Below are 12,682 nucleotides of genomic sequence, written 5' to 3' on the forward strand. Positions count from 1 at the left end.
GTTGCGGGGAGCCCTTTATACACCAGGTGGGAGTCTTTCCTCTCTGTTCCTCAACTCCCTGTGTCCAATACGGGATCAAAGTGAGTTGGCAGCTTCTTGAGACTGGAGTGTTTTAGTGGAGACCCAGGCTGAGACACATTTCTTTTTTTCATCTGCCTGTTTAGGTTGGATGAGCATATTGTGCTGACAACAAGAAAACAGATTTGCTTTAGAAATTTCCATCTCTGAATAATTGAAGTTGCACTGTGATTTTGGAAGAGAATTGTTAGAGGAGGTCAAAATGGAAAATCTCCTGGGGAAGAAAAGTGCTTTGGTTTTCCATTCTAACAGGCAAATTTCTCATGGCTTTATGAACTCAATGTCTATTGTTATTTAAACGAAGGGTGCAGTGTGTGTGTGTGTGTGTGTGTGTGTGTGTGTGTGTTCAGTAATGGTAGTGTAATAATGGAGCTCTTTGTGGATGGGTATGTAAGATGTGAGCTGTGCTATGTTTTTGTAAGGGTGTGTGAGATTTGGTTACATTGGGAAAATGCCAGCTCAGGCTACCAGCTCATCTCTGGAAAACCCACGGATAGTCTAGTTGCAAAGTCAAGCCTATTTGAGTTCAGCTTCATTAAATTTCTGACTTTGCCTGTTAATAGACACAGGGACTGGCAAGCAGGAAGCTACTCAACTGTACCGGGGCCTCACCTACATCAATATTTCACGGTAGCAGGTTGAGTCTAGTAGGAATTCTGAGTGGGGCTCAGGCCAAAGCAGTGTGGCAGAGTCCAGAGAGGAGAACCGGACCAGTGTTGTGGTTTTGCTTTGACTTCCTTCGGGTGTCCCAGTTGGCAGTCTGTGTGGCCGGATTCCCTGCACAAGGACGCTGGGTGTAGAAGTCAAGTCAGAGTAGCAAGTCAGCTCTCCGCCATCCAGCTTGTGGGGATTAACACTCTGGTCCCTAACTTCTCCCCTTTTCCTCCTGCTTCCAGAAAGAGGGAAGTGGGAAGACCCAGTGCCAGGATCCCAGAGCCTGGCACACAAGCCCTGAGTGAATATATTGGGTTTCGTCCTAGCAACTGAAGCTTTAGGCTTTATTTAGCTCAGCCCACACCACAGAACCAGTCCGCCAAGCTCACTGACTGAGGGCTGCCATACATGGCGACCTCGTCAGCAATAAAGGTAAGCTGCAGTGTCAAGCAAAGTTCTTCTGTGCAGGTGATATTTCCACCCACCCTCTCCCTCAAACCCACTGGTGAAAGAGGCGATTATATCATTGCTTAAACACAAACAGAAAATTGCCCATGTGCTTGTGGAGAGGGATACACACACAGTGCAACTTTTAGTCTTCTTGGTCTTTTCCTTAGGATGTTCTCCAGCCCAAGGCACATTTTGGGTGGTCAGCAAAAAGCAGAGGCACCTGGTCTAAGAGAAACAGGAAATCTCTTTGACCGCTGGGGAGAGAGCTCAGCTCTTGGAGGATATAGGAATGGGCTCACAGGAAGAGGGTGATAGGGGGGCCTTGGGTCTGTTCAGATGGTACAGAGAAGCCAAACAGGAGTGGAGCTGGAGGCCTCTTCCCACCCCGCCCCCTCCAGATGCCAGAGTTCCACACGCCATTTATTTACTCTCCTCCAAGGCTTGGCTGGTTTCAGGGAGTAGTTAATATTTAATGTACCTTTGCATGGGTGGCCCCGATATAGGCTGTGCACATTTCTTAACCTGTTCCCTCCTCCCCTCAAGCTGCCCAAGGAGGTCAAGGGTTAAAAAATACAGAACTCTCACCTTGAGTGTTCTGCGTGCTGTTCAGGCTTCTTACCAAGTAGAAATACCTCAGGTTTCAATGGCTGCCCTGAAGTAGCCCCCAAGTTTCAAGGTTGTAAAGTTGGTGGAAGGATATTCAGCCTCCAGGTCAGGCCAGACTGGTGAGGGAAGGAGAGAGTGGTGAGAAGAAGAGAAGACATCTTTATGGTTCAGACTTTTAGGGTCAGGACACTAGGTGTGGTGATGAGGTGTGAGCACCTTAGAGCTCATTCAGCTTCGGTTTCAGGTTCAGGTTAATCTCTGCAGTGATTTCGTTGTGCCTATGACTTGAGCTTCAGTGGCATTGGGTGTCTTTTCCTTATTCTGGAAATAGCTATTGTGGGGACAAAAAGCTGGCCTGGATGCATAAATCTGAATCAGAGAGAGTGGTCTTAGGGCTTTCGGTGTTTAGTCAGATGTGGCCAGTGGCCCTTCTTTAGGTACCCGGCCCTCTTGCCTCTGGACAGCTGCTGTAATGCCCTCTAGAAGGGCTGGGAGCCACAGGCTGCCCAACAGATGCAGTTATAAATCATTTCCTACTTCCCATAGGAAGGGGAGGTAGAAAGAGCCCCAGCGTTTGCATCTGTCAAATGGAGAAAATGCCACATCCTGCCTAAGGTATCAGGTTATCTGAAAGCACTTTGTAAGCTATACCCTGGTATGTTTTTTAAAGCAATGCTGTTCATATTGTTTCTGTCTCTTCCAGCTGCTTCAGGCCATCCTTTGTTCCAAAGTGAGAATGTGTTAGGCTGCCCTGGGAGGGAGGAGAGGCTAGCACACCACTGTAAAGTCCAAAGTGTGCTTGGAAGAACAAGGGTAGTCATTTTTCTCTGAAAGGGAAAGGTAGCGTCTGCTCATCCATTCACAGAGAACATTCTACAGTGTGTCACTTTTAATAGTTACTGCCCCAGTGTAACAGATAGGAAAACTAGAGCCAAAAAAACAGACCCTTGGATCTACACTGACTTCTTGGAAACAATACCTTTGTCTTAACAAAGTTTTGCATGCCCCATGCCTATTAGGTACTCATAAATGTTAGTGTAACTGAAAGCATTGCCCAAATTCCGTTAAGCCATATATTTTCTGGGAAACAAAATAAAAAAGAGCTTACATGGGGCTTCCCTGGTGGCACAGTGGTTAAGAATCTGCCTGCCGGACATGGGTTTGAGCCCTGGTCCAGGAAGATCCCACATGCCGCAAAGCAGCTAAGCCCGTGTGCTGCAGCTAGTGAAGCCCACATGCCTAGAGCCCATGCTCCACAACAAGGGAAGCCACTGCAATGAGAAGCCCGCACACCGCAACGAAGAGTAGCCCCTGCTCACCACAACTAGAGAAAGCCCGCGTGTAGCAACAAAGACCCAATGCACCAAAAAATAAATAAATAAAATAAGTAAATTTATTAAAAAAAATTTTTTTAAAGAGATTACAGTAATAGGGTAGAAGCCAAAAAAGAGAACTTCCAACAGTTCAACTAGTTCTACTGTCTACTGAGTTCTAGTGTCAACTCAGTAGACACTAGAACAGATGACGTTTATTCATCAGCGTTTTTTGAATGCCTTCTGTGTGCCTAGGCTAACGAGAAATGGGTCCTCTTTGTTGTAGTGGTCTCAACCCTTCAGAATTTTAGGAATGAGTTAGTACTTTTGGAACCTAGACAGTCATTAATGGAGAGGCTAGCTGAGGTGACTGAACTTCATCCACATGACTTCTCACATTTCTGTTTCTTTGGGATTCTGGATAATGGGGAACTAACCTCATGAAGGAATCCCAGGAGTTATCTTACCCCATGTTGATGTATCACTGGGTTTCTTTGGTATCTCTGTCCCCTCTGGTTCTCCCTCTCTCTCCTGAGAGGCTTTGGACCCGCGTGAACTACATGTGTCTTGCCCATAATGGATCTTACCTCTTCCTTCCCCATTGTCCTGCCCCCTCCCTACCTGCCCCAGTTGAAAGAGACTCTCCTCCCAAGCAGGAGGGGAGCTCTGTGAGGCCTTGTGTTTGTCAGCTCTAGGTGGTTGGCAGACTGACTCACCCAGCACAGCCCAAACCTGACTTTGGCACTGGAAGCAATTATTGGCAGAGGCAAAAAAGACAACCCGCCTTGGAATCTAAAGCCCAAGTCTCAAGATCTCAAATAAAACTCAATTTTCCAGGACATTTTACCTAGTAGTCAGAAGGTGGGAAAGATGGTAGAAAATAAAGCATGGCATTGTGGGGAAAATATGGATTCAGAATCAGACAAAGTATACTCTAATTCTAGCTCTTCCCCCAGGTCCCTACTTGATCTTAGAACTGTCTTTTAATCTTAATTCTTCTAGAATTTCATTTGAGCATAGGAGAGTCACCTTTGGCCTTTCCAGCTCTGGTGGAGTTTTTCCCACAAACAGGAATATGAAAATCCCTGGGATTCCCTGAAGGAAAGATGGCACTACCTTCCTTTGCTATTTCTGTTGGCACGATGAACTTGAAACTGTTCTTTCCCTATGAGTTGGAGTTGGGAGAAAGCTACCTAGAACATTGCTCTTGTCCATTTGACACAGATTAGGGAATCTCATTGGGAATAAATGCAACATCAGGAGGGTGATATACAAGAGGGAAACTGGGTTTCCGTCAACCACTGGGGTGCCATGCACATCCCTCCCAGACTAGGGGGATGACGGTGGCTGGGGTGGGGGTCATTGTGATGGTGCTGATGATGTGGCTATGGTAGCAGCTGAGTGTTACAGGGCTGTGCACTGCACAAAGTGTTTTCCATGGAGTATTTCATTCTATAGTCACAAAAACCCTTTAAGGTAGGTACTATTACGGGCCCTGTTCCTTTTTTTTTTTTTAAAAAGCTTTTATTTCCCTTGCTTCAGTCTACTTTGATCCGAGATGGATCTTGTCTTTTTCTTATTACAAAAACAGTAGTAGTTACTCATTTATTCTTTAAGTGTTTGCTTACTTACTACAAACTAAACTGTGCTATCGGCTCTCCTTTAGTCTTACTATTAACCCTATTTAATGAAGAAAAACAGATTCAAAGAGTAATTTGCCTCGTCACAACACTTTAAATGGTGGAACTGGAATTTGAACCCAGATCCAGCTACCTCCAGAACCCAAGCTTTAACCCCCGGAATATGTAGTGTTTATAGTAATGAAAATGTAGGTTAAGCTCCCTGGTTCAGAGAAAAAAACGTGACCAAGAGAAATGATGGAATCTCTTTTCTGACTAGACTGCTTCTCCACCACCTAAGTCTGACCTTCTGCATGTATGTAAGCCAGCTTATGCGTCCTTACATGTCCAGCTTATGTGTCCCCCTGCAGGCTGGGGATTTGGGTTTGGGTCATGGCTGAGCATGGCCCCTTCCAGCTCTCTGTTTGCTTGGTGTCCCTGCTGCCATGCTGCTCCAGGGCCTGGGCAGAGCCTTGCTGGAGCCTGGCTCAGCTCACACGTGGCTTTGATTCTTCTCTTTTCAGGCCCGGCCTGGGACATTCTTCGCTTCCCTTCGCTTCCCCTCTGAGAGCCCCTTTCACCACCCCTGCACCTTGCTTCAGGCGATGCCCGAGAGAGAGCTGTGGCCAGCAGGGCCTGGCTTGGAACCCGTGACCCACATTGGCAGCTGCGATAGCATGATGAGCACCACCTCCACCCTCTCTGGATCTGTACGTACTTTCTGTCTGCAGCCTGGCCCACTCTCCGCACCCCTGCCCTGCCCTGCCCTACCCACCACCGTCCTTGCTCACTGCTCCTTGTCTTTCATCTTCCTCGTCAGGGAGTGAATCACACCAGTTGGTGTTCTGCCTCTGAGTCACCCCTGGTTCTACAGAGAATAGAGTGGGACAACCCCAGAGAGTAATAGGACAAATGAGAGTTTTTCCCAGTTTTCATTAGGTTGGGTGGTTTAATTGAGATGAGAGAGTGGGTCAGTGATCTGAGGTCACGGTGGAAACTAGAACATAGATCCTTGTAGCACGTGGATTCCTCAAGTCCTCTGCAAAGAACAGCGTTACTTCCGTCTTTTACAAAGATCAAAGAGCACGGAGCAGTTAAGAGCCTGGGTTCTGGAGCCAAACAGATCTGGGTTCTCTACTTATAAGCTCTATGACCTTGGACAAATTACTTAATTTCTCTAAGCTTCAGTTTCAGTTTTAAGATGGACATAATATTAATACCAAATTCATAGGGTTCTTGAGGTGAGTAAATGAAATGCACGTAAAGCACTTAGCACGTGCTTCTATGTAGAAAAGAAATAGCCTGTCTGTAAGTAGAGACTGAGAATTTTCCAAAGTCACTGTGTTTAACTATTTGTGAGTGACATGTAATAAACTGTAATTTTTCTGGGCATGAATTTAAATCTCAATTCTTATAAGGTTGGTGTGACAGAGTAAATCTGTCCTATGTCCAAATGTAAGCATTCCTTTGTTATGGGTACTCATCACATACATAATAACCCTTGAGAATTTATACTTTATTGTTCTATATCCTATACATAGAGGTATTTGATAATTTAAGGATCGTAATGATCTCTACTGAATGTCAACGATGTTTGATACAGTCGGTGAGTTTTGATATGTAAAAATGAAGTAGAAAAAGCAGCACACAACACACAGAAAACCTAAAGTGCAGACAATCTGTAGATAATTTCTTTTTAACCCTAGATGATGGGACCTCACAGACCACGTTCAGTTTCTGTTAAGCAGAGGCCAACATGAGTAGTTACATACCACTGGACACAGAATGTGACAGGGATTAAAGGTTTTCAGAGTGAATCATCCATAAAGGAGAAATTCAGAATTGGAGTTTTGGAAGACTATTTTAGTAGGAAGAGGGCAGTAGAGAAGATTTTGTTTAGGGAACCTCTGGGGTCTGCATCAAGGCTTCCAAGGGCTGTATTCGGGACTTCCCTTTACAATGTAAGCCTCCCTCAGTCAACTGACAGATGATTCTTTAAGGAGCCTGGGGAACTGGAGAAGTTATTCCAACAACCATCTCCCCTCCCCCTAAGATATTTTTAGGGCTTTCTCAAAATCTTTCCTGGACATCTGAGTGGGTCTGGAAAATATATAACTCTGAAGTATCTCCAATATTAGGAAGAGGGGTAGAGACGGCAGGAAGGGACTCAGGCCAAATTTCCTATATTCCCATCTGCCCTTTTGGTCCTCCCTTCAACCTTCAACTTTGGAGAGTGGTTATTCCATGGATCTTCCTAGCCTTGTAGAACATAGGCAGTAACCATCTGAAATGGCCTCACCTGTTCTCCCAAACACTCCTATGTGCTTTCTCATAATGAAAATTATTTATTTTAATTTCTACTTAATATTTAATACTAAGTTGCTTTCCCCTCACCCCATACCAGTTTCTCCACCTTCCTCCCTTAAGTTAATATTTGCTTAAGAAATAAATGCACACGTTTTTGAATGTTAGCCAGAGCCAAATGCTATCAAGAAAGTAAATACACAGAAGGGGGGAAAAAATCCTGTATGGAATGCATTTCAAAGTCAAGTGTAAATTATTTAGTAAATTGATTTGTGACTAGTCATGATAAATTGGCTGTCTTTCCTGTTTGTCCTCATACTGTCCTTGACATGCCAGATCAAGAATGCAGAAGTACTTTGAAAAGTTAAGAGCAATACCATTCAAGTTTAAGGTCAAATCATTATGCTGCCCATATAGTTTAGAACAACATTGGAGACATGCGAAATGAGATACTTGACATAGGTTACACAGAAGAAGTGGAATTAGAACCTGGGACTGCTTCTGATCTTTGCTCCTAAGCATTCCACCCAGGAGTGAACAAAAGAAAGGTCATTTGCCATCTGCCTGCCCAGCTGGGTGCTACTGGGACAGCAGCCCGACGGTCTCTGCCCTCCTTGGTGCCCGCAGTTTCAGGAAGCAGCTCCAGCAGGTCTGCAGAGCGGCATGATGGAGAGGTTTCCAGCTCTTCAGCAATCCTTCCCAGTGCAGGGTGGTTCTCGGGCCCCGCCAGTTTCTGGGGAGCTACTTCTCACAGCGCCCTCTCCTCGCTCTAGAGTGACAGCAGCTACGACTTCCTGTCCGCTGAAGAGAAGGAGTGTCTGCTCTTCTTAGAGAAAACCATTGGCTCATTGGACACCGAGGCTGACGGTGGACTGTCCACTGACAAGTCTGGGCAAGCCACAACTCCCCAAGGTCCCCGAACACTGCCCACGACCCAGCCTGCCGCCCAGGGTAAGAGAGAGTGTCTAAAAAAATCAAAAAAGGGGACTTCCTTGGAGGTCCAGCGGTTAGGATTCTGTGCTTCCACTGCAGAGGGCACGGGTTCGATCCCAGTTCGGGGAACTAAGATCCCGCCCACATGCTGTGAGGCCAAAAAATAAAACAAAAAATAAAACCCCCAAAAAAGCAGTACATCCTCTGGCCACTCTCCATCTTGTCTGCCCTCTGCTCTAAGGGTCACAGGCAGAAGGAGGAACAAATGCTCTCCTCTGCATTCTCATGGCTGGAATTAAAGACTTGTTGTCCCTGCAGGGAAGGAGGGATTGCCGATAAGCCAGCCTTCTATGTCTTTCTATGAAGTATCAGAGGCCTGGGAGGGAAAGGGGTTTGACCGGCACCCATCCTCTTATGGAGAAATTCTAAAACAATATGACCACAGAGGTGAGGGAGAGATTCAGGGAGGGGTGGGTGGTTGGCTCTGGAAAAACTAAGTCAGTCTGTGGAGCTAATCTGGGTGACCCAGAGGATGAGGCTGCAGGAGATAAGAAGAGGGAAGGGCTCCCTTAACTTCAGTGGGTGACGTCTCAAGGGCCTTGTGAGAGAGTATGGAGTGGCGTTGAGGCTCAGTAGACGGGAAACAAGATGACACGTAAGTGTGGCCATGAATGCAGGGCCATATGCCCCAGGGTGAGGGGGGCATTTTACTCCTGAAGACAGACCCATTGGTATCAGGACTGTGGTCACTTATTCATTCATTTAGCAAATATTTATTGACAATGTGTTAGACCCTCCCTGAGATAGAGGAGGAAGTGGGGACGTGGGGCTTCCTCTGCTGCCTGGTGCTGATTTCCTGGTCCAGTGGGCCTGATACGTGTGCTTACTTGCTGGAAGAAAAGAACCCCTGTCACTCTGTGGTGTGGGGACAGCTGTGGCCATTACAGAATCATCCAGGTGCCTATAGAAAGTGAAGGCAGAAGAAGGCAGAAGCCTGGTCCGGCAAGAGCAAATCACCTGTTGACCATGTTCAATGCTGAATGCTCCCACTGGGCTCAGTTACCTGAGGGCCCCAGGATAGCTAGAGGGACTGTCCTGAACCCCAACCAACCCTGCCTCTGTAGAGGGTTAGAAAGAGCCTGAGTCAGGAACATGGAGCTGTCTGGGGCTGCCCTTTCCCTAGCCATCAGGAAACATTAATCCTTGGTTGAAGGGAAACTGCTAGTACTGATCTGTTAGTCTAAATGACATCCAAACAAGAGTTCTGCCCTTTAAGAGCAAAGAAACCGCAAAAAACAAAACCCATCCATTGCTAATTAGAGATCAGAGTCTGGGAGGTGTTTTCTTTTCCCCCCCCCGGCAGCAGGGTTCTCACCACGCACTCTTCTCTGCCTGTTTTCCCGACCCTCACAGGACATCCGAAAGAGACCGTTCAGCAAGGAACAGAGCCAAAAAGAGTGACTCCATTCAGCTTGTCTCATCTGCCCGAGCCTCAAAGCCTGGGCCTCAGGTCTGGCTCCTGCAGCCTCCCCAGAAATATCCACATCGGCAGAAACCAGATCCTCAGAAAAAGCACCACACAGACTAACAGCCACACCCCAGGGGTATCTGACGAGCTTGTCCCAGGGCCTGAGAAAGAGCAGGTGGGCCAGAGCAGTGAGCCCCCCCAGGCACCGACGGGCCCCCGGGACACTGCCCTTGATCTGGACAGGGCTTTCATCCCCCCACCAGAGGCCTTCCGGGACACCCAGCCAGAGCAGCGTGGGCAACGCGGCCTGCCCAGACAGCCAGGGGAGCTGAGTCCCAGGCTCCAGGTCCACACATCACTCAGCCTCCAGCAAAAAAGGGAGACCACTTCAGAGGCCATGTCCCAGAAAGCCAGTGAGGAAGGCTCAACCGGGGAACCTGGACAACCTCGGCCTCCTCCAGCTGTGTCCTCTCAGAGTGCAAAAGCTGAAGATGTTCCTGTCCCATCAGAGGGGGGTCCAAATGCCCGGCTGCCTCCCCTCACAGCCCCTAAGCCACGGAAGCTGCCACCAAATATTGTTCTGAAGAGCAGCCGGGGTGGTTTCCACAGTGATCCCCAGAACCGGCTGTCTTGCCACTCGGAGGCTGGCCCTGGAGACTCGGGCCCCACCTCGTCATCACTGCAGGAGCAGAGGAGAGCACGCAGGGAAGCGCTGGAGAAGCTGGGGCTGCCCCAGGACCAAGATGAGGCCAGCACCCACTTAAGTAAGCCCTCCATCTGGCTTAGGGAGACTCGCACTCAGGCCCCCTCCCCGGCTCCACCTGTGGTTCCAGCTCAGGTCTCAGCAGCGACAGGAAAGGCTCCAGCACTTGCACCAATGTGGGGACCTTCTCCAGTGAAAGCTCCGGGTCCGGCTCCAGCTCAGCCATCTTCTCCAGGCAATGTTTTGGTTCCTGCCCAGGAACCCACTCCAGGGAAAGTTCCAGCTGACAAATCCATGCCAATTCCTATCCCTAAGGCCCCAGAGGCAAATAGTCCCCTCACTCAGCCGAAGCCAGACTCTGGGCTGACTCTCCAGGAGAGCAGCATCCCTGGCCTGAGACAGATGAACTTCAAGTCCAACACGCTGGAGCGTTCAGGCGTGGGGCTGAGCAGCTACCTCTCAGCAGAGAAAGATTGCAGCCCCAAAACCAGCACCTCTCTGGGAAAAGGCTCCTTCTTGGACAAGATCTCACACAGCATCTTGCGTAACTCGCGGCCGCGCCCGGCCTCCTTGGGCACCAGGAAGGACTTTGAGGGTATCCAGGTGGGCAAGTTGGCCGACCCGGAGCATGAGCTGGGTTCCAAGCGCCTGTCTTACCAAGGACAGAGCCGTGACATGCTGCCTCGATCCCACTGTGTCAGTGTCAAGATCTCCCCAAAAGGTGTGTCTGATGAAAAAAGAAGGGAGGCTCTCAAGAAGCTGGGCCTGTTGAAGAAGTAGGCACTGGCCACCAGCACCCCCACACAACCCCTCCCGCACCCCGTTATTCGAGAAGAGACCCAGGGCTCCACTTAGTCTACCCCCCCTCACAAGTCAGGGGCTGGGCAGGGGTCGGCTTCTCTGCAGTGTCCTCTTCTCTCCAAGGGAGAGATTGGAGCACACATTTATATTCAGAGTGGCTGTACCAATGAGTGCCTGCGTGAACCACCCTGAAGATGATTTCCACAGGAGGGTGTGTGTGTGTGGTATAGGCTGTGTCTATCACTGAAGCTGTTTATATGACACAGAGCCATTGCTCAGAATTCCTCACCTGTTGGAAACTTTCTTACATCGGGTAGAGCTCAGCCAAGCCAGAACTGAGTGCAGAGGGGTGGCTAAGCCTGAGAAAAAAAAAGTCAAATGGGACAATGGATGTACCCGTGACACTAGGCAAATGCAGGATCACATGAAATGTGGGTCTCCCAGAACCCCTGCAGTGGGTGGAGACTGGCACAGACCTTGCTGGATTCCCCTCTCACTTCTGGCCTCCCGGATGGGGCCTGCGGCCAAGAGGAGTTGGTTTGTTATCTCATCATCTGCTGGGCTTCTCTCTGTCCCTAGTCCCAAGGACCAGACACATCCCTGTCACTAAAAACTCTTGGTTGACTGATACCAGGAGAGCTCTTGCTGGCCTGAGAAGTCAGGATGAGTGCCCACACTGTACACCCCCACTGGAGAGGACTTTGTCTGTGGGCTTGTTAAATTCAGTAATAAACTACGGTGGTCTCTGACTCTGATGTGCCTATCCTTCCTGCTCCGGATCTCAGTCTGCACAGTGACCCCAGGGCTGGGCCAACAGTGAGATGGGAGCCCAAGCCCAGAGGCTTTGTAAATTCCGAGGGACTCTTACAGGCCTTTGTCTACACGATTGCAAGTTGTTTTTTGATTTCCTCAATTCCTATGGAAAATCAGCACAGTGCCTTCTCTGCTAATTATTCATAGAATATCAGAGCTGGGAGGGGCCTTAGAGACACTCTAGTCCCACCCTGTTGGGGAAGGGAAGTGACTCATCGTGGTCACTCTGCTGTTTAGCAACAGAACTGAGATCAGAGCTGGAGCGCCTGAGGCCGCTCCCATGCCGCATGCCCCTCCCCTCCAGCAGCCCCTTTGTCCCTCCACTCAGCAACCAGCAAAGGTCCAACCCTAAAGCTCTTCAAGATCTAAAGTGTCTTCCGAAACATCAGAGATTAAATGTTGTTCAGGATCGTATTTAGTGTTGTGGGTTTTTACTTCGTTTGGGAAAGTAGCAATATAATAACTCATTTTTAATCCCAAATTCCCTGACCAAGTTATGCACCTTGAGCACATGCTGGAAGAGCGTACTGTGGGTAGGTGGTGTGGGCTTGTGAAAACAAGCCTGGAGATCAGACATGGCTGGGCGTGACCCCTGCTTCCCCTTAAGAAATTAATGTTATTCAGAGACGTGACCTGGTTGGAGTCCAAGGTCCCCAGATGTGAGGGGCAGATAGAGGGAACCGGGTTGAAAGAGTGCCCTTTAGGTCTGCTGAGCGTTTCTGGGCTGTGTCCTTAGGGACCCAGCACATCAAGGCTCAGTATCTCTGCAAGTGGTGAGGAGGTTAAGGTAAGGACAACAAATGGCTGCGCCCTGCTATGGCATGTGGGATGTGGTTGTGACAGTTTCTATGTACACTCTCTCACACACACACACCCAAAAGCTGATGCCTTACTCCTGGCCCTGGGTGAGGACCTAGCCTGTCACAGCCGATAGGGTCAC

The 12,682-nt window shown here is 48.7% G+C and overlaps 1 protein-coding gene across 4 annotated transcripts in view; it reads left to right on the forward strand.

Annotated features, from left to right (window-relative positions):
• CUNH1orf116 (chromosome unknown C1orf116 homolog) overlaps nt 1-11,678 on the forward strand; it is an 11,919-nt gene extending 241 nt beyond the window's left edge. For 2 of the 4 annotated variants that reach the window (XM_024751184.1, XM_024751183.1), the window contains exons 2-4: nt 5,245-5,430; nt 7,798-7,975; nt 9,371-11,678. In XM_024751184.1, the coding sequence (XP_024606952.1) occupies nt 5,326-5,430; nt 7,798-7,975; nt 9,371-10,908 (1,821 nt within the window). In that variant the 5' untranslated portion in view covers nt 5,245-5,325 and the 3' untranslated portion in view covers nt 10,909-11,678. Of the gene's footprint in view, nt 1-5,244; nt 5,431-7,797; nt 7,976-8,508; nt 8,613-9,370 lie in introns of those variants that run through there. The other 2 variants (XM_024751186.1, XM_024751185.1) reach the window with 2 other exon arrangements.
• Nucleotides 11,679-12,682: the final 1,004 nt, after the last annotated feature.

Source organism: Neophocaena asiaeorientalis, unplaced genomic scaffold, assembly GCF_003031525.2.
Source record: "Neophocaena asiaeorientalis asiaeorientalis breed wild unplaced genomic scaffold, Neophocaena_asiaeorientalis_V1.1 scaffold67, whole genome shotgun sequence".
Classification (NCBI taxonomy): domain Eukaryota; kingdom Metazoa; phylum Chordata; class Mammalia; order Artiodactyla; family Phocoenidae; genus Neophocaena; species Neophocaena asiaeorientalis.